Source organism: Vidua macroura, chromosome 18, assembly GCF_024509145.1.
Source record: "Vidua macroura isolate BioBank_ID:100142 chromosome 18, ASM2450914v1, whole genome shotgun sequence".
In the NCBI taxonomy this organism is placed as follows: domain Eukaryota; kingdom Metazoa; phylum Chordata; class Aves; order Passeriformes; family Viduidae; genus Vidua; species Vidua macroura.
Window position 1 is genome coordinate 13,167,189 of NC_071588.1, and position 24,976 is coordinate 13,192,164.

At 56.8% G+C, this 24,976-nt stretch overlaps 1 protein-coding gene across 9 annotated transcripts in view; it reads left to right on the forward strand.

Moving 5' to 3' along the window:
- The window catches only part of OSBP2 (oxysterol binding protein 2), a 93,488-nt gene that overhangs the window by 57,977 nt on the left and 10,535 nt on the right, over nt 1-24,976 (forward strand). For 7 of the 9 annotated variants that reach the window (XM_053993554.1, XM_053993546.1, XM_053993549.1 and 4 more), the window contains 5 exons: nt 6,775-7,025; nt 20,765-20,963; nt 22,408-22,528; nt 23,415-23,481; nt 23,808-23,975. In XM_053993554.1, coding sequence (XP_053849529.1) covers nt 6,775-7,025; nt 20,765-20,963; nt 22,408-22,528; nt 23,415-23,481; nt 23,808-23,975 — 806 coding nt within the window. The remainder of the gene's footprint in view (nt 1-6,774; nt 7,026-20,764; nt 20,964-22,407; nt 22,529-23,414; nt 23,482-23,807; nt 23,976-24,976) is intronic. The other 2 variants (XM_053993548.1, XM_053993550.1) reach the window with 1 other exon arrangement.

Here is a 24,976-nt window from a genome sequence, read left to right on the forward strand (position 1 = left end):
GCGGTGTTTTGGGTTGGAGACATCACAGCCAGACTCTGCATGCAGTTTGGGAGCTTTGGAATAAAAGGGCTCATGCTGAACCTTTCAATCCCTTCTATTCCTGCTGGTTTATCCTTGAAAAGGCTCTTCCCAGCTCTGCTCATCCACGGGCAGCACTGGAACAGTCCAGCCGTGAGCAGCAGCTCCCTGGGATTGCTCCCTGATGGTTTTAGGGTGGGAGCTCTGCGTGGCAGTGCCTCCTGTGGGATCCCTGTTCCTGGGATCCCCTTGGATTGCACTGCAAAGTCTCAGTGTGTCCCCAGAGCAATGGGGACGCTCTGGTGTTGTGCCTCCAGCCAGCAGCTTTCCCACCAGCTCTGGAGGAATTGCAGGCAATGGCAAACATTTATCTGAGGGAAGATTTCAGGATGGAAAAAGGGGTGGAAAGGGAGCTCTGCCTTGGTGGCTCTGCTGGGATGCTGCTCCAGGCACTGAGGTTTGTGTTCTCTGGGTTGAGAAACAAGCCCGAGGAGGCTTATGGCCGATGGCTGCCGATCCATTTTCCATAGATTAAATTGCATCACAGCTCCAAAAATAATCTCCCCAGCTTACGGTGAGGCTGCCTGTTCCTATAGCAACACTGCGTGCCCGTGCCCTACAAACCAAACCCAGCCCGAGCTGCTCCTGAGTCCAAGCAAAGCATCAGGGGCTGGGCTCGGGGAGCACTTGGATTTGGGGGTGAAGGTATAAAATACCAGCCTGGAGTGCTCCTGGAGAGGGGATTTATGTGAACCTGCTGTGGTTTGTGTCTCTGGGATTTGAGCCCGGGCTTGCAGATGTTCCCCAAGTGCATCGTGAGGAGAGCGGGAAGCAGCAGCTGCATTTGTGGAGCCTTCCCAGAGTGAGGGGGGAAGGAGGAGGAAAAGGAGGAGAGAGGAGGAGGAGGAGGAGGGTGTTATGTGGGTTACTGCAGTGCCTGGGGCCAGCCCTGCTGTGCCACACTTGTGTGGTGGCACGGGGAAGAGGGATGGGGTTGGAGCCGAGTGGTGATGGCTGCTCACTCTGCTCAGCCCAAATCCACTGCTCTGGCCTGGGGTCCCGGAGGTGTTGGCACCAAGCCCTGCACAAGGCCAGGGCAGAGCTGGGCTGCAGGACAGAGAGGGGGATGAATTCAAATAATGAATAGTACCTCTGTGCCATTGGCAAGCACACGGAAATCTCCAGAGCACACTGGGAATGCAGGAATCCTTAGGAGGATGCTGTGGAGGCTGGGCTGCCTCATCCACAGCACAGGAGCCAGAGGAACCTGGCAATTTGTTGTCAAATTTTTCCTGCCAGCCTTTCATGTTTGTTTTCTTGAGGAGCTTTTATTCCCTGGGGAAGAGCGACAGGAATTCCTGCTGAATGTCTGCCTTTCATTCCTAGCGTGAGGAGGAGCAGGGTGAGCCGGGGTGAAGCTCCTGAACTAGGGATGTGCTGCTTCCCGAGGGGATCCAGGGCCACCTGCATCCCAGCATGGGACTGGGAGCCCCCTGCCACCCCCTGAGGCTTTGCTGCTCTAGGGAGGATCTTTGTTCCATGCTGGAGCACCAGGAGGGATGAGGGTCAGGTGGGAGCACCGCTGTCATCCTGCATGGAAAGAGGGGATCCATCACTGAGCCCGTTCCTCTGCAGGGGCAGGGTGTGCTGGGGGCTGGAAGCCATGGATTAAAGCACTCTGTGTGTCCTGTGGGGAGGAGCAGAAGCCCTTCCTGGCTCCAGCAGGGCCTCCAGGCTTTTTGCTGCTCCTGGACACGGTCCCGACACACTTTGGCCCTGCCCAGCTCAGGGATGTTGGTTTGAGGTTTAATGGGATTTAGGAGCTGCTGGGAGCTGAGGACCCAAAAGGATCAAACTGGGGGAAAGGAGTGAGGGCAGCATCCAGAGACAAGGAGCACAGAGCATTGGAATAGAACCCCAGAATCATTAAGGTTGGAAAAGTTCTCTGAGATCATCGAGTTCAACCATTCCTGCCACTGCCAAGGCCACCACTGACCCCTGTCCCCAAGTACCACATCCACATGGCTGCTAAATCCCTGCAGGGATGGGGACTCTCCCACTGCCCAGGGCAGCTGTGCCAGGGCTGGACAGCTCTTTCCATGAAGAAATTTTCCCAATATCCTCCTCTAACAAACTCTTCTCTCCTTTCCTTCTGTCCCTGTTCCCTGGGAGCAGAGCCCGACCCCCCCCAGCTGTCCCCTCCTGTCAGGAGTTGTGCAGAGCCACAAGATCCCCCCTGAGCCTCCTTTTCTCCAGGCTGAGCCCCTTTCCTGGCTCCCCCAGCCTCTCCTGGGGCTCCAGCCCCTTCCCAGCTCCGTTCCCTTCCCTGGACACTCCAGGGATAGATGCTCCAGCCCCTGAGCATCCTCCACCTCAGCCAGTCCTCACTTCCCCTGTTTTGGTTCCTCCTCATTCCCTGCATGTTTGGAATCCCCTTCAAAGCCATCACTAAAACTCCTTCTGGGCTGTGCTGGAAAATAGTTCAGTTGGATTCTGCTGGCTGTCCCTCACCATCACCCTGTGGCAGTCGTGTTTCCCCTCTCCCCCTCTTCCCTCTCCTAAATCCTCCCAAGTATTGAGGAATCTGTGTTTTTTGCAGCTTCCAGGAGGTTCTGTGACCCTCAGTGGGTGCTGTTAGGATTCCCCCATTTGGGTTGAAGTCCCAGTGCTGTGATCTTGCTGGGCTTGCTGCACTTTGGCTTCTGCAAATCCCCTGTGGTCCATCCTCGAATGAGGAGCCCTGGATAGACTCTTTCTGTGGGTATGTCCTGACCTTCAGGGTGTTTTCCCAGCCTTAGCAAAGCCAAATCATTTTTTTCCCTGTCTGGGCTGATACAAAAGCTGGAATAAAGGCAGGATCCCCAAAGCTGTGGTGTTTGGCTGGGCTCCAAGCAGAGACCTCCAGGCAGAGGCTTGCTGCTCTTCCACCTTTCTGGCTGAGTGAATCCTTCATCATCAGCAACAGGATAAATATTTCTGCAGCTCTCTCCTCCAGCCCTTCATGATAATCTCCAGCTTTAACTACAGCAGTTGGTGTGTCATGTGCACAGGTTGGTCAAAGGTTGGACATGATGGAGGTCTTTTCCTAAATGCTCCTGTGATTCAAAGCAGCTTCACTGAGAGCAGCCCTGATGGGGGAATGAGGGGGTGCCAGAGCCCAGAGCCCTGTCCTGTGCTGTGTCACAGCATTCCTAGGGCAGTTTGTCCTGCTGGAACCCACAGCAGCTGGGGAGCTGCTGGGGATGGCCTGGTGGGAGCAGGGCTCCTCCACTGGGGTCTGGGGCTGCTGCTCCAAAGCTGGTGCAGGTCTGAGTGGCTGCTGCTTGCTGCAGGAAACAGAAGGATTCATGTTTCAGTGGATTTGGGATTTGGTCAGCCTTCCTGGGAGCTCCCAGGAGAAAGATGGAAGCACCTTCAGAGGCAGTGTCAGAGCTCCACCTTGGAATGGCAGTGAGGAGGTTTGGGTGCTCTGTGTGATCATTTCTGCTTTCAGCTACCCGGATTTATTTGACTGTAGCTGTGACATTGGATTTCCTTCTTCCCATGCTTTGATTTGGGATAATTGCAACCAATTATGTTGCTTGAGATACTGATATATATATATATATATATATATATATATATATATACACAATATTATATAATTAATTATATATAATTAATTGTTTCCTGCTCTAGTGGAAGGAGATGAGCTTTGCCCAGAAAAGAGGAGGAAGGTGGTATCCTGCTGCCCACCCTGCCAGCATTCCAGCATCCCAGAGCAGCAGCTTTGGGACAGCAGGAGCCGGTGAGGGATGTTCAGCTCAGCCTGCTCAGCTGGAATGAGTGCATCACTGGGCTGACCCAGGTTCCTTCCCTCTTTTCCTGGGCTTTGAGGCATTTATATAATTCTGCACAGCGATGAAAAATTGGGCCACGCTGTGTTCCTGCCTCAAGCTGAGCGCTCGGGCAGGGACTGTTCCCACAGCCTCGGTCAATGGGCAGGAAATAATGTCCTGGCAAAGCACAGAGCCCATCCCTCTCTGTGCTCTGCCATCCCTGTGCTGGCACTGCCCAGGCTCCCCAGGGAATGGGCACGGCCCCGAGGCTGCCAGAGCTCCAGGAGCCTTTGGACAGCGCTGCCAGGGACAGGGTGGGATTGTTGAGGGGGTCTGGGTGATCCTTGTGGGTCCTTCCCAACTCAGGGCATTGTGTGATTCTGTGAAAAATCCCCAGGCTGTGATCTGGCATTGCACCTGGGCAAGGTGATCTAGGCTGTGCTGTGGAATTCCCAGAGCACTGACAGCCCACGGGGCCAGGGCTTTGGGGCAGCATTTTGTGTAAGGCAGGATGGGGGGAAGATTAAAGGGAGGGATTTGGGGGTTAAGCGCTGCCTGGAGATAAGCAGAGAGGTACTTTCTCTTGCTTGGCACAATTTTTGCAGCACTTGTAAGCAGATAAAATTGTCTTTGTGAGTTATTTTTGATATCTGCAAAGAGAAAATTGGGAAATTTGGATTGTCCCCTGGAGTCCCTCAAAGGTGGGTTTTGCCATGTTCAGCCTCCTGTTGGCAATGACAGCTGAGCCAGCAGGGTTGGCTTCTGCTCCTGGGAGTTTATAAAACATGGGACTTTATTATAAATTGGCTGTTAAAGTCCAGCCTCGTTGGTGATCAGATCCCAGAGCTGTGGAGAAGAGGTTCTGCTCTCTGGAGTGCAGGCAGCTGGCACAGCGTGCACAGGCTGCTGGGATGCTGTGAGAAGAGCACAGTTTCTCACCTGGAGAGAGAGGTGGTGCAGGAGACCAGAGAGTGCCCTGGAAAGCCCTAGAGACACAGCTCAGAGCAGCAGGAGCAGCCCGGTGTCCCTCTCCCAGTGAGTGTCCAGGCTATGGAATGCTCTGTCCTTGGAAGCACCAGCTCAGGACAGGTGCAGAGACGATATCCAAGCCCAGGGAATGTGCCCACCCTGCTGGAGACCTTTGTGTGCCCCAGCATGGAAGGCACCGTGGGAATACTTGAAACTTTTGTATCAGAAGATGGACTTTGAGGAGGTTTTTGTTATTTTCTGTACTGATAGAAAAGTGGCTTTGATTTTATTGCCAGATCTTTTGGAGTTGGCCTGTGGTGTGAGCCTGTGCCATCACTGTGGTGCCTCTGTGCATCCTCCTGGGATGGAGTCCTTGGAACCCTGCCTGTTCCTATTCCCCTTCCCCTACCAGCTGTTCTGGAGACTTCCCTGATTCCGGGTGTGTTTTCAAACCTCTGGTCCTGTCCCTTGTCCAGCCTGTCTGTGGGAGCTGCCCAGCTCCCAGCCCCCTCAGCTGGCAGCTCACCTTCCTTGGGAAGCTCTCAGCTGCTTTCCCCTGGTCTGATTGTCCTTGGTGGCTGCTTCCTCTCCTGGCTCCAGCAGCTGCTGCTCGTGTTTGTCAGCTGGGTTGTGGAGGGACCAGGTGGTGACACTGGGAGATGCTGTCCCAGTGTCATGGGGTTTGCTCCGTGCCCCGTTTCCCTTGGAATTTGTGCCATTGTCCCTGGGCAGTGAGGTTGGTCCTGCTGTGGAGGATCATTGCTGTCCCTGAGCTCTGCCTCCTGTCCCATCACATCCACTCTGGGGAGGTTCACCACGAGTCCTGCTGTGACCCTGTGCTGTGCTCTGCTCCTGCTGCCACTCTGGGCTGATGTTCCCGTCACATTTATCCAGATCCTTGCCTTTGGATCACAGTCATCAAAGAGTGCTCTTCCTCTGCTTTCCTTTCCTGGATTCAGTCTGAGCAGTGCCTGAACAGCTCTCCCAGTACCCAGAGCATTTCCAGAGCTCCTATCAATGAGCCAGGAATAGCAGCCAAACACCCACCTGCCAGGGAATCACGGGTTTCCTTCTTTCCTCGCAGCCCTGAGAAGGAATGTTCTGCTCCCCTGTTACACCAGAGCCATCCCTGAGCTCCATGCCTGGATTGTTTGGAGAATGTTCTCACTCCCCTAATGCCCCCAGACCTGGCGGAGAAGCTGCAGCCGAGTTTTGCTGGTGCCCATCTCTCTGAAATACAGAAATAGAAGATTGAGAGAGGGGAGATAGAGGAGCAGCTCCCTGCTCTGCTGCCTCAGTGAGTTTTGGGAGCAACTGGAAAACCCTCAGCTAAACTTTGGAGCATAAGGGTGGGGCACAGCCCCTGCCCAGGACCTGCTTCTGTCTCTTTGTGTTTCCTTTGGGTGCTGCTGCCTCTTGGGGCCAATCACCTCCTTCCTGAGGGAGCAGTGGAGTGATCAGAAATGCTGTGTTATCCCCACTGAGTGGATTTGGGTTAGTTTTCTGCTTTTAAGTGTTCTGGAGTTGCAGGAATTTTTGCTATAGCTGAGGTGCTGATCGTGGACTTTTCTGCCCTCTGAAGACATGGTGGTAGTTTTGGCTAAAGTGTCACTTTCCTTGGTATCTCTGTGACCTGTCCCTTTCAGGTGACGCAGTTCACCTTGCCCCGAGCGGGGCTGGCAGAGCCCCCAGTGCAGGGTGGCTCGACTCCGGTGAGCCTGGGAAGGGCACGTTTGGTGTGTGGCACCCCCTGTGCCACCCCACCACCCAACGCTGAACCGGTGACAGCCGCAGGAGCGGCTGCTCAGGGCTCTGGCTGCCACTCCCACCACGCTGTGCTGCTGTGTTCCGGGGGGGCTGCGCTGGCAGGAGGTGCGAGGTCCCCGCTCCCCGGTCCCCGTGGCGCTGCCGGGCTCCGCGGCCGGGGGTAGCCATGGAAACGCTGTTCTCTCCATCCCTCCCTGTGCAGATGACTCGGGTGACGAGGAGCCCGCCTCGCAGTCAGACAAGAGCGAGCTGCACGGACCCCTGAAGACTCTGTCGAGTAAGCTGGAGGACCTGAGCACCTGCAACGAGCTGATCGCCAAGCACGGCGCGGCCCTGCAGCGCTCGCTCAGCGAGCTGGAGAACCTGCGCCTGCCGGCCGACAGCGGTGAGAAGATCAAGGCGGTGAACGAGCGCGCCACGCTCTTCCGCATCACCTCCAATGCTATGATCAACGTGAGTGCTGCTTCTCCTGCCCCTCCTCCTCCTCCTCCTCCTCCTCTTCCTCCTCTGTCCTCGTGCCCTCCCTCTTTGCTCCCTCCCCGTGGCTTGGCTCGTGTTACCACGGGGCTCGGCACAGCACGGCCGGGGCTCGGCGCAGCGGTGAGGGCATGGGAAGTTGGGAAGATGCAGCTGGGAAGAGGGCACGGGTATGGACCTCACTTAGACGCAGGTATGCTACATCCTTACAGCCTGCTCCATGTAATAGGTCATCTCTGTAAAGCTGGGAAATGTGGATGTTGGGAGTGCTGAGGGGCTTTCTCCTGCTCCGTGGGTGGAATCCTGCCTGGCACGACACTTCAGAGCCCACTGCCCGCTGCAGCTTGAGGCCCACATGCCACATCCCTCATATCCGCATTGCTTCCATGAAGCTGCTGGTGCTCCTCATGGCTGTGGGATTTAACCCCCTTGGGGTCTCGTGCTGGCTCTGCTCTCCCAGCCGGGTTGTTGGAGGTCAGGAAGCGGTGCTGGCACTGCCCCTGCTCCTGCCTTGTGCAGCCTCACGCTGCTCTCGGTGGTTTTTGGAGACAGCTCGTGTTTGGAGTGTGGCTCTACCTCCATCACAGTGAGACAGCCTTTCCTGGGGAGCCTGGTTTACCCCGGGGAGCTGTGAGAGAGAGCAAAACTGAATAAAATATGTAAAGAAAATGAAAAAAGAAACAATCCCAAAGCTTCACTGGGCTGGAATAATGCATGAAGGCACAGCTCAGGGAATTGTGAATGGAGCGGTGCTGTCGCTGTGCTGTCCCAGCTCTGAGCAGAAAGATGGTGGTGTTTGATGTGGGCTTTAAAAAATAACAGTAATTCCCAGCAGGAGCTGGAGGGTACTCAGCAGCATCCTCCCCATCCCCACTCCTAGGATTCTGTAGCCACAGGGGGAAAAGGGCTTCCTGAGTTTCTCTTTTGTGTTTCAGAACAGTTTGAGGATGCTTGTACAGCACTTACCCCACAGAGAGTTTGTCCAAGTTTTGGGAATGGGGTTGGCAGTGTGGCGGGAGGTGCCAGCAGACCCTTGGTGGTGCCCAGGTTTGCTGGCAGGAGGCAGAACAGCAATGGGATGTGGGCAGGGAATTGCCAGAGAGAGGATTCTTCAGCAGCCTTTGAGAAGGGATGAGCAGAGCTGTATTTGCTGTGTCCAGCCCAGAGAGGAGGAGGAGGAAGAGGAGGAGGAGGTTGTGGTGTTTGCAACGTGATAAAAGCTTGAGCAAGTCTGTCTGGAGGGTGGGAAATTCCACAAAAACCATTGTGCTGGGATAAAAGAGGAGGAACGTGGCTTGTCCAAAATCCCAAGCAGGTAAGAGGGGCTTGGGGGTGGCAGGGCACATTCTCACATCCTTTGGTACTTCAGCTTTGGATGGGCATCCTGAGGAGATGCCCGAGGGACAGGCTGTGCCCTGGAAGGGGCAGGACTGAAGGAGCAGAGTGGGAGCAGCGTGGCAGCTCCGGGAGGAGGTTGTGGCTCTCCAGAGCCCTGCTGAGCTGGTTGTTTTGGGAGGAGGTGATGGAGCTGTGGGCAGGGGGACACTTTAAGGGGCTGGGTTGGAAAGGCAGGAGAGGGACAAGCAGTGAGGGGGGGACCAGGAGGGAGGGGACCAGCCTGACTCCCCTGTCACAGGGGCTGGTGGCTCCCAGCCACACTGTCACCTTTTCTGTGCCTTGATTTCTCCTTTTAGATGGGCTGATGCCTTCTGGAGCTGCCAGGAGCCCCTCATGGGGGGATGGGGGGAGCTCTGTGCAGTGCAGAGGTCCCAAAATCTTCTGTACAGAACATGAAACATCGCTCCAGGGAAGCACAGGGAGCTTCCTGGTAAAAACACACCGTGCTCGTGCCCACCTCCATCCCCGAGCACGTATCCCATGGCAGCACAGGGTGCTTTTGCCAGGCCAGGAGCTCCTTGCAGGAGAAGTTGAAATGTCCTTGCCCGCCAGGCTTTTCCTGGAGAGTTCCCAGCCGGCAGCACTGGGCTGGTGGATGCTCTGTGTCCAGGCTCTGCCCTGGCTGCAGCACCAAACCTCAGGGATCTGCTCCATGGAAGTGGGTATGGATCTGTGAGGTTTGGTGCTGTGGCTGTGAGCAGAAGGGATGGGTGCTCCTGGGGAAGGGTGGATGCTCCAGGGAAGGATTGAATATTCCAGGGGAGGAGAGATGAGTGCTTCAGGGAAGGGAGGAGTGCTAGAGGAAGAAAGGATGGGTGCTGCAGTGAAGGAATGGTTCTCCAGGGAAGAAGGGACAGGTTCTCTGGGGAAGGGCTGGATGCTCCAGGGAAGGAAGGGGTGCTCCAGGGAAGGGAAAGGTGCTCCTGGGAAGAAGGGCTGGGAGCTCTGGGGCCGGCGCGTGCAGTTCCTGTGCAGCTGCCTCTGATCCGATTATGTAAATGGCCCCGGAGCCGTGGGGAACGCAGCAAGCACAGGAAATAAATAAATAGAGATGGAAATGCAAGAGCTTTGCTGAGAAGGTGACCTTGCCTCTGTGCTCTGGGTGCTGCCACAGCCGGCACCGGGTGCTCCTCTCCAGAGGTTGGAGCATCACCTGGGCAGATGGTGCTGGGAGTGATGGGGAAAGGTTTGGGCAGAGTGGGATGTGCTGGGCTGTTGTGTTACAGGTGAGGATTTCAGATGTGCTGGATTTCAGGCTGTTGCAGGGCTTAAACTGAAGCCCAGAGCTCTGTGAGCCTCCTGTTGGCTCTGCTCCCTGTTGGAATCTCACCAGGCAGAGTCCAGGCTCGCTCCTCTGGGATGGAGGAGCCCGGTGTCAGCAGGGCTGGGCAGCAGACACGGAAAGCCAAGGCACAATCTGCCACGGGGGAGGAGTGGGAGGTGTGTGAAAATAAGAAGCAACAAATTACCGGGCTGAGAGGCCCAGAGGATCCGGAGCAGTGCACTGAGTTGTGTAGACTCATCCAAGAGTGGGGAAAGCTCTGTCTCATCGTTCAGCAGGAGCCAGCAGGAAGGAGGGATGTGTGGGTGCTCCGAGGAAGCCAGTTTGGGTGTCAGGAAGAGCTCACAGGGCTGTGGGTGGTGATGGAAATAGGTTTTTAATGGGAATGGGGATGCTACGGCGGAGCTTTGTGCTTCCTCAAAGAACTGGAGTGTGGAGAGCAGCAGGGTTTGGCCTTGCCTGTGTCATTCCTGGGTTAGTTTGTGTTTTCCCTTGAGGTTTTGGAGAAGCAGGGGTGCAGGAAGGCTCTGCTAGGCCAGTGCAGCCCAGACAAGGAAGGGTGAGAGGAGCAGGGGTGTGGTGCTGGGTGGAAGATGCTGCTCCATCAGGATTTGGTGAGAATGGACCACCTGAAGCAGGCTGTCCCAGGAACAAAGGACTCACCTGTCCTTGAGAGGCACTGCTGGCCACCCCAGCCTGTCCTGCAGGGATTCCAGCACCTGCTTTGAGGCAGGCTGATTTCCCACCCAGCTTTTCCTTTCCCATGGTGATGAACCTGCCTGGAGCAGCAGCACCTGAGACATCAGCACAGAGCACCCTCCATCCTTCAGGCCTGCCAGGAGGGCTTCCAAGAGCTTCCACGGAGCTGGAGCCAGAGTGAGATGGACAACAGCATGTCCTGCCTCTCCTCCATGAAAGGGCCCCCAGGCTGTCAGTTTAAGTCCCTCCAGGACACCCAGCAGCATCCCAGAGGCTGCATCCTCCAGTCCCAGTAGGGTTTCTCCCTGTGGATCCCTCCAGGGCTGTGCTCTGGCTCAGCAGCATTTTTGGGGTGGCCCTGTGCCATGTGCCAGTTGCTCAAGGAATCTCTGGCCTCTCCCTGCAGCCACACTGGGCTCCTGGGGACTCTGAGTGGCATCTGCCTGGTGGAGTTGGTTTATTTGGAGCCCTTTGGGTGCCTGTGCTGGAACGAGCTGCCTGGGCACAAGATGTGCTTCCCCAGAGTTGCTCCTCTGCCTCCAGCTTCCCTGTGGAGCATCGAGCCCCCTCTGCCCCGTGGGAATGCTGCTGTGATTGACCCATACTCCCCAGACTGTTTCCATATTAACTCAGATGATGCTGAGCACCTGCTCTGAGCAGCCTCAGGTTGCCCAGCACAGTCTCCAGCCCAGCGTGTGAGTTCTGGGTTTATCCAGTGGTAGGTGATGGATACACCCTGTGAGTGTGTCTGTGTCTGCTTGGAAAACTGCTCAAAGCTGGGAGGCTGGGAGTCCCTGGGATCACCTCCTTGGAGCGACTGTGGGGCTGGGGTGATGCTGTTGGCCTGTACCTTGGGCATGTCCCTGTGCTGAGCTGCTTCCTGGTGTGGATGGACATATGGCCTGTCCCTTGGGGTCCCCAAGCCCATCATGGCACAGGCAGGGTGATGGAACTGACATCCTCCATCTGGGCAGCAGGGAGGGCCCAGCAGGCTGCTGGGCTGCTCCCAGTTCACCCCAGTACAGCCAGTGGGCTGGAGGAGCTCTCCCTGTGCATTCAGGGGTTAATTCCAGCACTGCAGTGAGAAAACTCCATCTTTAACCCCTGGATTTGCTTCTTCAGGGCAGGGATTCCCTCTGTGACCCCGGGCAGCTGCTCTGCTGCCCAAAACCCCAGCCAGACCCCCCAGGGGGCCGGGGCTTGTTCCCGTGCCCATGGCGAGGTGATGGCGCAGCTCTCGCTGGCATGTGGCACCGGCTGTGTTAATTATCCGTGCTGCGCTAACGACGCGCACTAATCAGCGCCTTGCAAACCATGTCACCGACCCAGAAAAGCCCCGGCAGTGGGATTAAATCCCTAACCCAGCCCTAATCCCCCTCGGATGAGAGGGCTGCAGCGAGGGCTCTGGGTGCCCTGCGTGTTCCTGCTGTGGAGGCGCGGTGCTGACCAGGAGATAACTGGTGGGTGCTTTGCTCTTACTGGGGGGGGAGGTGGGAGGGTGACAGGGGCACCCTGGGGTCTGTCCCTGGCTGACTGGGGCTGGGGGAGTGCAAACAGGGAGATGTGGAGATGAGGAGATGTGGAAATGGGGAGATATGGAGCCCGGCCCCTGCTCTTGGAGCTGCTGCGCCTTTCCCAGAGCATCCTGTGATGCTTTTAAATGTAGAGGTATGAGGGTATCTCTGATCAGATCTGTTCAGACAGGCAGTGCCTTCCTCCCACTCCCTCCTCATCATCATTCTCTGAGTGCTTCCAACTGGATTTTATCAGACGTGTGGGTACTCAAGTCCTTGTGTGTGGCTGTGGGGCCTCCGTGCTGGCCAGGGCTTTCAGTGGCTGCTCCTGCTCACCCTGCTGTGGGGGTTTTCACCTTTCTTCCTCCTCTTCTCTCTCTTCCTCCTCCTCCTTCTGTCCATCTGACCCCCAGGAGGTTTCAGACTGTCCTGGGGCTCCCCTCAGAACCTTGTGCAAGAAGAGGGAGGATGAATCTGTCCCCAGCACCCGAGGGTGCGTCTTGCAGCTCTTCCCTCCTGGATGTTTTTGGCTGAGAGGGATGACTTTTCCACTGAGGAGAGCTGGGAGCGTTTGTGCCGTGCTGCTGGGTCAGCAGGGCTGTGTTGGTGGGCCCAGCACGGCCCTGCACTGTCAGCAGTGCCTGGGCTTGAGCAGCAGCTCTGCTGAGCTGGGAGCCAGCCCAGCCAGGCATCACCTCTGCCATTAACCTGTGCCCAGGGATCCTCCTGGGATCCTCATCCCTGCCTGGAGGCTGGGGCAGGATGGGGCCCTGGGGAGGGCAAATATCAAAGCATTGCTGGGTGAATCCCTTTGGGGTCACAAGGGTTGTGTTTTCCTCTTGCCTGGGCTGCTGCCCCGAGATGCTTCACTCCAGCTCCTTCCTCCAGCGTGTGTCGAAGGAAAAAGCGCTGGAATGGCCCCTCTGCTCTCCTGGATTTACCCAGGAAGAAGTTACAGCACTGGGAGATGAGGGGATTGTGGGGGGCTGCTGCTGCTCCTCTAGCCCCTCTCACACCATGAGGAGGTTTGCATGAGGCTGAATGCGAGGGACAATCCGAGGCAGCTTCCTGCAGATGCCGGGGTCGGAGCTGCCCGTGGGCACTGCCAGCTGCTCCTGCCGCCGCGCGCTTGGACAGATGCTCCTCCAGCCTGGGATCTGCTCCATCGGGGATGAGGAGAGCAGCCAGCGAGAGCCTCAGGAAATCTGTCATCCTGGGAGCTGTCGGCAGGACAGAGCTCTCCGGGCACAGCAGCACCGGGATGGGGGCTCCGGGGCCTGGAAGGGGAGATTGGCTGCTCTCCTCGTGGTGGCTCTGCCCCGCAGACCCTGGGAGGGTCCCCCACTGCTGGGGTGGGTTTGGGGGCTTGGGCAAGCGAAGGAGAATGAAGAATGTGCAGCAGCCACCTGGAGGTACCTCCCTACAGGGCAAGAGCCAGTGCTGGGAGCTTCCCATGGAGGGAATTTTTGGCACAAGTGGCAGTGGAGAGGCCCCACTGCTGTGCAAGCAGGTGAGAGCACCAGGACAAGCCTGAGGCTTGTCGTGGCTGGAATAGACCAGGGAAGCTCTGCAGGGATACAGTTCTGGGGTGGCCACTCTGCAGCAGGAGGTCCCAGCACACTCTCAGCTCCCAGAATATCTTCTGTACTGGTCCCAGCATGCCCTTGGCACCCTCTGGCATGGCCAGTGGAGGCTGCTGGGTGCTGCTCAGTGAGGTTTGGGGTGGAAGGGTCGGCACCCCAGAGCATCGAGCGAGTTCCTTAGTTGTTTTCCACCAGAAACCAGACTCAGATCCTTCCCCAGCACAACTCCAGGCTGGCACTGCCTTGGTCTGTAACCTGTGGGCAGTGTTGGTTCCTTCCCTTTCCCAGAACCACACTGACCACGTCCTCCTCTCCTGCCGAGTGCTGCTGATTCGGGATCGGTCCCTGATTCCTCCTCCACAGAGGCTCTGTGGGGCTGGGATTAGAGCCTCTTAGCACAGCCAGCCGGTGGATTTGCCACTGTTTCCCACTAATCCCCTCTTCATTGCATGGGGTGGATTCCATGGCGCTGACGGCGGCGCTGCAGGCGGGGTCTGGATGCTGCGCCAGCCCCGGTGCTTCGGGATGAGCTTTGGGATGAGCTTAGCTCTGAGGAACCCCTGGACAGGGTGGATCTGATTGGAACACTGGTGTGTCCATGGCCTTTAAACAGGTGGCCCAAAATAACATGGTAAGGTGGGAAGATTCCCAGATTCACAACCAGGAGACAAGATCTGACCCCACCGCAGTGTGGATATATCCATCTTGGACATACCTATTCCAGACTTCTCTGTCTTGGACATCTCCATCATGGACATCTCTGACTCCCAGGGAATCCATGAACCCCAGAGAGAAGCAGGCACTGCTGGAGCCAAGGTGTGACATGGAATGGGGCCATGAGGGATTTTGGGAGCACCTTGTTCAAGCACTGGGGGTCTGTCTGAGCTGCTGACAGTGGCATCAGGAGGTGGGCTGGAGCTTGCTCCAGTGTTTTCCCACTTCTTGTTGGGTCACTAAGGATCCTTCCCACATCTGTGCTTTTTTGTAGCACCTATTTCTCCTGGATGCAGAGGGATAATTTTCCATGTTGAACTCACAGGGTTTTATGCAATGTCATCTTGGTTTCTCAGGGTGTCACAACATGCTGAGGCTCAGCCCAGCTCTCTCCACCAGCCCTGCCACAGGCAGGAGCAGTTCCTGGTGTTTCCACATCCTGCTTCAGATGGCCAGACGCTGGCTGAGGGTCACTCCAAGGATTTGGGACAGATTTGCTGCTACTGAAGCAGGCTGGGTTGATGTGGTGCCGAGCAGCACCTGGCCTTGGGCCCCAGCACGACTGTGGGTGCCGTCACTGTCGAGCAGATGACCACACTCCAGACCGTGTCTCGTTGCCATCTGACTGTGTGGGATATTTGGGATTCAGGTTGGCTCTGTCCTTATATTTCCCCTTTGCTTGCTGCTCAGAGTGCTTTTTGGGGGAGGAAGGACAAATCAACCATTTCTGCATGCAGTGGCAGATTGTGACTCTGTCTCTCACTGCTCTGAACCCAAATGGCTTCAGCCCCATCCCTGGAAGTGTTCAAGGTCAGACAGGGCTCGGAGCAGCCTAGTGGAATGTCCCCCTGCCCGTGGAGGGGGTGGAATGAGACGAGCTCCAAGGTCCCTTCCCACCCAACCCGTGATGCTGTGATTCTCTGGTTTTGTGCTGTGCCTGGCTGTGTGCAGAGCCAAGCAGAGGCTCTGCAGTTGCCCTTCCCTCGGGGGGCTGTTTTGCAGCAAGCAGCAGCCAGCTGTGTCCCAGGGTTTTGATGACTCCAGGAAGGAAGGGAGCACTTATCTCCCAGGCACTCGAACGGCAGAGCTCTGTCCCTGCTGAGTGGAGTGACAGCTTCTGCTCTGTAATTCACCCAAGAAAAAGAGATGATTGAATGCATCTGGCACTTGATTCCTCTCATGTCACTCCTGGGCCATGAAGTGGTCCTTGTCCCATGCTTGAGGAGCAGGAGGTGTTGGTCCCACAACAGCAGGCACTTCCCTGCTGGATTTTTCCTGCCCAAGGGTTGGATTTGTGTGGCTGATGCTCTGGGATGCTGGGACAGGTGGGATTGCGGGTGTGAGTGCATTCCCTCACCATCAGTAGCGTTGTGCTGTGACTGGGAATGCTCAGCTGTGCTGGGGCTGTCCCAGAGGTTGTCACCCTGTGATGACCCCAGGCAGAAATATTCCCTGTGAGGGTGGGCAGGCCCTGGCACAGGGTGCCCAGAGCAGCTGTGGCTGCCCCTGGATCCCTGGCAGTGCCCAAGGCCAGGCTGGACAGGGCTTGGAGCAGCCTGGGACAGTGGAAGGTGTCCCTGCCCAGGGCAGGGGTATGAGACAAAATGAGCTTTGAGGTCCCTTCCAGCCAAGCCGGTCCATGATTCTATGAAGTCTGGCAGGCCTTGCTTGAGATCACTTACCCTTTCAAGCTAATTAACCTCATCTCGTTGTTCCTTCCATCCAATTTTGACTGTTTGCTCCACTGAGGAAGCAGAGAACCCCGAGGGTGTGTGACACCACCACCTTGGCAGGACGCGGGTGACCTCGGGTGATTGTTTTCCACTGCATGAATAATCCTGGGGCTGTTAACGACGTTCCCATTAGCCAGCAACAAGCTGTGAAATCGGGATATTTGCCGTGACAAATGTGTGAAAGGTGCTAAATGTGCCCTTGGCGAGGCAGCTGCTGGGCACAGGGAGGGACCACAGAGCTGATGGCACCAAGTGTTGCCTCCTGCTCCACTCCCCGGCAGGATCTCGATGGGGCTTTGCCTCTTCCTCCAGAAATTTGCAGGAGCCTCGGTGGTATTTTTCCATTTCTTTTGGCCACCTTGGCTGTGCCTCCTGTCTTGGCTGGGATTTACAGTTCCATCAGCCAGTGCTGGGTTGAGACCAACCACAACTTTTTCCAGCCATGGAGAGGAGGAGAAACCACCTCTGTCCCTCCTGCCACATGGTAGCAGGTAACACTGGGGCTCCCTGAGATCAGGGACTGCACATGGATGGAGCTTGCTTTTATCTCTGGTCACTGGTGACCTGTCAGCCTGGCTGCTGCTCTCCAGCCCTGTCTGTGCTGTGATGATGCTGAGGCAGAACAACCTTCAGAACTTTAGGATTTGATCCAGCTCTGGCCCTGGGGCAAAATCCAGGTCACGTTCTGTCACCTCCTGTGCCTGCTGTCCCTCTGTGAGTGGGAGGCAGCAGTTTGGATGCTGTGAAGGATAAACCCAGTCTCCTGATGGGGTGAGAAGCAGTTGGGGCTGGGCACAGCATTCTGTGCCCTTTCCTCTTCTCCGGAGAGCGTGGATCCTGGGAGAGCTTCGAGAATGGTGGGGCCTCCCGAGGCTGTACCTTCATGGCCTCGACTCCTCAGCCCTACAGCTCACTGGGGAATCACTTTTCCTGCACTTTCATCCTTCAGCCTGGGCTCTGTGCCCTCCTTTGGGTGCGTTCCTCAAGGAGCCTCTTCCCACTCTCCTGTGTCCCTGTGCCAGCCTCGCATGGATTTGTGGCTGAGTCTTGCTTACAGCCCCGAGCAAGTTCAGCTGGAACTAAATTTAGCCACCTCTCCATGAGAATTTTATAAGCTGGATTGCGAGGTGTTGCTCCTGCTCAGTGGCTGGAATTGTTTGTACCTTGGGAACACCAAGGCAGGGGATTAATGCTGGGAATGAGTGATGAGCTGGGATATTCGTGTGTGAGCTCCTCATCCCAGTGCCCTGCGGCCCTTGTTCCATACAGGGATGAATTTTGGCTCAGGACTGAGCTCAGTCGATAGAGACTGTGAAAAAATATCCCCTGATCCCTGTTTGGTGCTGCTCCCACCTTCAGTGAGCATCCCTGTGGAACTTGGCACTGTCTGGCTGTAGGGGTTGTAAACCCAAATTAATCACTTTAATTTGCTTGGCTGCTGGTGGCAGCAGTGGGGGCTGAGTTTGGCAGATCCCTCTTGCAGGATATTCTCCCCTCTCTACCCCTGGCATCACTTCTCTCCAAGGAGCAAACATGATCCTTGTTTGGGTTGATCCAGAGCCTTTGATCCGGGTTTGGATCAAGCCATTGTCTGAATTACAGAGGAAGAGGCTGCAGAGAGGGGCCCCTACAGCCTTTCAAACCCAGGGAATAATCCCTGTACGTATCCCAGCTCCTAAATCCAACTGTGGGATGCAGTGGGACCATGCACAGACCTGACCTGCTCCATGGAAGCTCCTCCACAGCCTGTGGTGGGATCTGTGGCTCGTGAGGACCATCCTGCTCATCTTCCCAAAACCTCCCATGCTCTGCAGTGCTGACAACCATTCTCCATCACTTGGATTTTTTTATATGGCTGTAAATGAAGCCCAGTGGTGCAGGTTTCCCTTTGGGATTCCCTATGGAATCCTCCTTGAAGCTTTGGGATGAGAGATTCCAAGGTGTTACCTGCTGTTTTTCATTAGGATGTTGATTCCCATCAGCTACAGGAGCAAGTTCTCCTCCCAGCCCTGCCTCCCCGTGGCTCCTCCATAATTACCTCCTTTCCCCCTAATTCCCTGTTCCAGCCCGTGGTTAATTGTAGTAGGATAATTACAGGTGATCTCGTTTTAAAGCACTCAGCCCCTGAGCTGGGAGCAGCCGGCATTTCCCACCCTCGGTGCCAAACTGGGCATTTCTGTTCCTGCTGCCTGTGGAGCTGGACCTTTGGAGCAGATAATGAGCTTTGCTGGGATGGGAAGGTCATGGCCATATCCCATTACTTGCCCTGGTTTCATCCTCTTAGCCCAGTGCATGCGTGGGACACACGGAGCCAGCGGCCAGCCTGGGATGGTGTCACTGGGAAGGGCCAGGGCAGGGTCCCCGTGGGCTTTGGGCCATGGGTGGCTCCCAGAAGGATTTTGGGGTGGGGAGGAGCTGAGTTGTTTCCAGAGGAGGAGGTGAAAACATCGCCCTGAGAATGTGGGGTCTGGTCTGGCCTTCTGAGAGCATCGACCGTTCCCCAGCACTGCCAAGGCCACCACTGACCCCTGTCCCCAAGTGCCATATCCACACAGCTGTTAAATCCCTGCAGGGATGGGGATCCAGCACTGCCCTGGGCAGCTGTGCCAGTGCCTGACCACCCTTTCCGTGAAGGAGATTTCCCCAAAATCCACCCTGAGCCTGCCCTGGCCCAGCCTGAGGCCATTCCCTCTCCTCCTGTCCCTGTTCCCTGGAGCAGAGCCCGACCCCCCGGCTGTCCCCTCCTGTCAGGAGTTGTGCAGAGCCACAAGGTCCCCCCTGAGCCTCCTTTTCTCCAGGCTGAGCCCCTTTCCAGCTGCCTCAGCCTCTCCTGGGGCTCCAGCCCCTTCCCAGCTCCGTTCCCTTCCCTGGACACGCTCCAGACCCTCCAGGTCTCTCTGTCAGGAGGGTCCCAGAGCTGATCCCAGTTTTGAACACATGTAAGATGGAAGCACAGCCAGGAATGTGGCGGGACAGGACCCTGAGCCCTCCCTGCCTTCAGTGGGAAAAGCATCAAAGGGGTGGAAGAGGGGATACATGGAGGGTCTGGTCCCTCTGTGTTCAGGTGTATGTGAAGCAAAACCTTAAAGGAAAAACTTCCTTCCCTGGATGAGTCTCAAATCCTGCTCCTATCCAAGGGAAAGGTTTGGTGAAGAATTGATGAATTGGAGCTTTTCTTGGACAAATCCTGGTAAAATCAGAGCAAGTCATGGAAGCTGAAGCCCTGAAACTTCTGCTTGACCAGGAGTTACCTCGATCCTCAGGTGCCACCTGCAGCCCAAATGCTGAGTAACCAAGCCAAGAGCTGGATGAATCATCTGTGGAATCTAAATAGCTGGAAACAGAAAACAAGCAAGTCCTGGGAATGTTGGAAGTCTGTCAGACATCCAAAACTCTCTGGTTTGAATAGGTTTGAGTTTTTCAGTTAGCATTTATCCATTGGACTTCCTTGGTGTGACAAAGAGTTGCACAAGCACAGTTAATTTCCCTTCACGCTGCCAGCTTCTGGAGAATTTCCATAAAAATCCCATTTCCCTACTTTGAAACATAAGAAAAAGTTCAGTGTGTTGCATCTGGCAGAGATTTGGGGTGGGAGGAGCAGCCCTGCCTCCGTGCTCAGCTGCACGTGGGGCTGATGGCAAAGGAAGCGGCGAGGCCACGGGAACTCAGGGTTTCATCCAAGATAGAAAATAACCTAAAAATAGAGCTGTGAGGGCCAGGCTGTCCTGTGAGGCCATTGTCTGGGATGAGGCAGTGTGGGACAGCCAGCAGTGTCCCTGTGTCCTGGCCCTGGGCGGATGTCCTGCTCCCGGAAAGCTCCTGCTGGGAGTCCGGCGCGGCTGGGGCTGGGTGATGCCACTCCTGGGGGCCTTTGAGAGGGGGGTTGGTGCCAAGGGGTTCTCCTGCCAGCCTGGATCGTGGTGTCCCAGCTGTCCCCTGCCTGATGGCACAGGAGGGGGGTGCTGTGTGTACTGCAAGGCTTCACTTGGAGCACTCCCTGAGCCCTCCCTCCTTCCCTGTGTCCTGTGTGTCTGCGGGGTCCCTATGGCTGGGGGGTCCCCCGGGCTCGTTGGGGAGGGGAATGGGGGTTCTGGCCGTGGTGGATGTGTTGCAGGGGCCATGCCAGGCCCTGTGCTGTGTCTTGGGCTGTGCAGCTCCAGGGAGGAGCTGGGCATCCTTTGTGTCTGCCTCCCTGGAGCACAGGGATTGCTGGCTCCTGACTTGAATAGCCCAGAGCAGCTATGGCTGCTCCTGGATCCCTGCAAGTGTCCAAAGCCAGGTTGGCCAGGGCTTGGAGCACCCTGGGATAGTGGAAGGTGTCCCTGCCCATGGAACTGGATGGGCTTTAAGGTCCCTTCCAGCCCAAACCATTCCACGATTCTGTGATCCTCTCCTGTCTATGGCTGTCATCCCAGGGACCACTGTCCCATTCAGCTTCTCCTCATTTGCTGAATTTGGGCATGAAGGTGCCACTCAAGACCTCTGGGCTTGGCTGAGGGCTGTGAGAGCTCCTGAGGAGCACAGCGGGCTCAAGGATGGGGACAGGGACAGGCTGTGGCAGGCTGTGGCAGGCCAGGCTGCCACAGCCAGCTGTCCGTGTTGCAGCCACCTCCTTGGGGGTGCTTCAGCTTTGGACTGCCGGAGCTGAGCTGTGGATGTGGGGATCGAGCACAGCTCTGGGAGTTGGTCAAACCACGCTCCTGGGAGAGGAGCAGGAGGGCGGGTTGGGGAGCCAGCCGGGGTCCCCGTGTGCCGTGACACCTCCCGGTTGAGCCGTCCCTTCCTGCCGCAGGCCTGCCGCGATTTCCTGGACTTAGCCGAGAGCCACAGCCGGAAATGGCAGCGGCTGCTGCAGCATGAGCGGGAGCAGCGGATCCGGCTGGAGGAGACCATCGAGCAGCTAGCCAAGCAGCACAACAGCTTGGAGCGCGCCTGCCGCGGGGCGCCCGGCCTGGCCGCGGGCACCGCCAGCATCTCCAGCACCGCCAAGGGTGAGCGCCAGGCTGGGGCTGCTCCGGGATCCTGGCATGGGACACGGCTGTTAGGGGATCCCCGGATGGGACACGGCTGTTAGGGAATCCCCGGATGGGACAGGGCTGTTCAGACACCTCTGGGATGGATCAGGGCATTCTGCCTGGCTGCTCCCAGCGAGCTGCCAGCACTGGGAAGGATGCCCAAGGCAATGCCCTGTATCCCCATGGTATTTTTTTAAATGGTTCCCATTGTGCCATAATTATTCCTAATTGTCCTTGCTCAGGGACTTGGATGTCCCCATGATTCAGATACCAGAGAGGGCTGTCCCCAGCTCACTCATGCTATTCCAGGCTGTTTTGGGAGCTTTAATCCTTACTGGTGGGCACATCTGTGGGTGCTAGAGTGCAGCCATGGCACTGGGAAAAGGCTCAGGGTCCCCTGGCACTGCTGAGTTGGCTGCGTGGGGTGGCAGTGGAACAGCCAGGGCTCGTTTGCAATAAGATCCATCAGCTTTGCAGATTCCTGCCAAATGTCCTTCCCCCAGGGAAGCGTTAGTTACAGCCACAAAAACTGCTAATAGTGCCGGGTCTTACTTTTAAAGGAAATACAGACCCGAGGGAGAGCAGTGGCTGCTGGAGGTGGGGGGTGATGTTGGTGCCAGGCACTGCCCTCGTTCCCCTGTGGCCTCAAGGGAGGTTCAGTTTGGATACTGGGGAATATTTCTTCATGGAAAGGGTTGTTCAGCCGTGTCCCCATTCCTGGAGGGATTTAACAGCGGTATGGATGTGACACCTGGGGACGTGGCTTGGCGGTGGCCTGCACAGCGCTCGGGGAACAGAGGGGCTTGGTGTTCTCGGAGGGCCAGACCAGCCAAACAATTCTGAGGTGCAGCTGGGGAGGGCAGGGGGAAATCGCTGCAGGGACAGGCACAAATCCCTGAGGTGGTGACCCTGCTCCTCTGGAGAGTGGGAGTGAGACAGGGAATGGGATTGTCCGGGATGGGGCGGGAACAGGGAAGCCGCACCGGGACTCCGCGGGCTCTGGGCGCCGCAGCCATGGATCCCTCCCGGCTCAACGGGGCAATGTTTGGAAATGCGGGGCTGGGAAACCTCTCCAGCATCACCTGGAACACGTGACAGTTTTTTCCCTGCTTCAATCCAAACCGGATTTCCCGGCGGACAGGGCGGTGCTGGAGCCGAGCCACATCAGATGGGGGTTGGGCATGCCCGTATCACCCTCAGGCAGCCTGGGGACATTTTCGGGGGTCGCTGTGTGTGCCTGGGTTGGGGAGCAGGGCGCATCCTTGCTTTTAGGAGCTGGAAATCGGTACAGCCTCCTCGGGGTGTGGAGTGGGATGCCCAGGGGGTCTCAGGCTGTGAAGGGAGCCGGCAAGGAGGGGACACAGTGGGGGCTCTGGGGACAGATCCTGCAGCACAGGATGTCTCAAAGCCTCTGTGCCAGCAGGGAGTGTGCAGTCTGCCAAAGGAGAGGCCAGTGATGAAGATGAGGAGACGGAGTACTTTGATGCCATGGAGGACGCACCAGCTTTTATCACTGTAACTGCAGACCCCAAGCACCACAGGTACCACCCCCTGCCTGCCTGGGAATGCGGGAAGGGCTGGGAAGAGCCACTTTTCCAGCAGCAGCCCCTCCCACGGGGTCACTCTGTGGGCATGTCCTCCAAAACTTCCCCAGCCTCTGTCCAGAGGTCCATCCTGCGTCTGGCTGCTCCTGCATTCCTGGAGCAAGGCTGAGGATGGTCCCCAGTTGTAGTGAAGCAGATGAGGAAGGGCAGGTGTCAGCCAGTGTTGTGGGAGAGCTGAGTCCTCTGCCCCTCAGCTGATGGAAGCAGGGACTTGGAGGGAAATCCCTCAGAGTATTGAGCAGAGGCAGGGAGCACCTTGCCTTGAGAGAACCATGGAATCATGGGATGGGTAGGGCTGGAAGGGGCCTTAAAGCTCCTCTCATTCCACCCCCTGTCATGGGCATGGGCACCTTCCACTATTCCAGGTTGCTCCAAGCCCCATCCAGCCTGGCCTTGGACACAGCCAGGGACGAGGCAGTTGTAGCTTCTGTGGGCACCCTGTGCCAGGGCCTCCCCACCCTCACAGGGAAGAATTTGTTCCCAATAGCCCATTAAATCCTGCCCTCTGTCTGCTATCACCTGCTCTTACTGCTCCATGGACATCTGGGCTGGAGGAAGCTGTGCTCTGACCCATGGTCACATCACTGGGCTTGGTGACAAAAGCAGAACCTCTGTGCCCTCGGGGCTGCAGCTGAGAATGCCTTCCTGAGCATCCTGTCCTTAGAATCCCCTCCTAACACCTGTGCACAGCCTCTGTCACCCCTTTTCCTCCCCGGCAGTCCCCTGGGGTGGTGCAGGGAGATGCTCTGGGCAGTGCTGCACCAGCCCTGGGTGTTCCCTCCCTGCTCTGCCCTGACCTGTGCTCACCTGTTCCTTCCCGCAGGCGTTCGGGCAGCAACCTGAGCGGGGCCAGCGAGGGCCACCCCGAGGACTGGAACCTGGAGGACAGTGTGAGTTCTTTGGGCAGGGTGGGAAGGGTGGTCCTGGTGGGGTGAAACCAGGGGAGAGGAGATAGTTGTGAAGGGACCCTCCATCTGGGTCCTGATGCTCTGTGGTGGTTCCTCTGTGAGTCACAGATGTCAGCAGGCATCAGCATCCTAAACATTCTCCTGAGGGAAGCAGGAAGGTGTTTGGACAATTGTACCCATATTTCCCTGGAGAACAGGCTTCCAGCAATGCTCCTCAGGATCTCCTGAGCTGTGCTTACTGTTCCTGGGAGATGCTGGGTCTGGTTTGGGTCCAGCTTAAACCTGAGTTCCTTCTATTGCTTCCACAGGTCTTTGAGAGCTCAAATCAAAGCAGCTACAATGAGTCCACGGGCAAAGATCTCCTGCCAAGGAAGAGGAGGAGGACTCGCATTCCTGACAAACCCAACTACAGCCTTAACCTCTGGAGCATCATGAAGAACTGCATTGGCAAAGAGCTCTCCAAGATCCCCATGCCCGTGAGTCCAAGTGTCCCTGGCACCAGGGCTGGCACAGGGGGTGAATTTGGGCAGCTCTTGACTGTGCAGAGGGTTTGGATTACAGCTTGGGATGGTCCTGCCAGTGCTGTGGTGGCACAGCAGCCCCAAGCAGGGACAGGAGATTGTCACCAGGGACTGGATTTTGTGCTGGCAACTGCTGCATGCTTATCATGGAATTGTGGAATGGTTTGGGTGGGAAGGGACCTCAAAGCTCATCCAGTCCCACCCCCACTGGCAGGGACACCTTCCACTATCCCAGGCTGCTCCAAGCCCCAATGTCCAAGCTGGTCTTGGGTATTGCCAGGGATCCAGGGGCAGCCACAGCTGCTCTGGGCATCCTGTGCTAGGGCCTGTCCACCCTCACAGCCAGGAGTTCCTCAGCAATATCCCATCCATCCCTGCCCTCTGGCACTGGGAAGCCATTCCCTGTGTCCTGTCCCTCCATTCCTTGTCCCCAGTCCCTCTCCAGCTCTTCTGGAGCCCCTTTATGCAAGGGTCTCTGAGGTGTCCCTGGAGCCTTCTCCTCTCCAGGTGAGCACCCCCAGCTCTCCCAGCCTGGCTCCAGCCCTTGGAGCATCTCTGTGGCCTCCTCTGGACTTGTTCCAGCACATCCTTGCTCCTGGGCAAGCTGGAGCAGAGGGCCATTGCCCGAGCATCCTCTGCATATCCAGTCGTTGCAGAGGCATGGAGGGAAGCAGGACACTGTGAATCCCTGAGGATTCAAGAAGAAGGGACCCTGTTGCTGGTGATGTTTTCCCCAGTGTGATCAGGACAGGACACTCAGGGCTCAGCCCTAACTGCACCAACCATGCCAGGGCTAGGTTCCAACAGCCCTTTTTCCTTTCAGAGAGCAGCTTTTTGGTGAAGGAGGTGCTGGGGGCAGGTTTTGGGTGCTGCTGGTTCAGTCCTGGGGGCAAAGGCTGCCTGTGATGGCCAGAAAGGGTTTGCTGGGGGGTCTGTGTGGAACAGCCCCCACATGG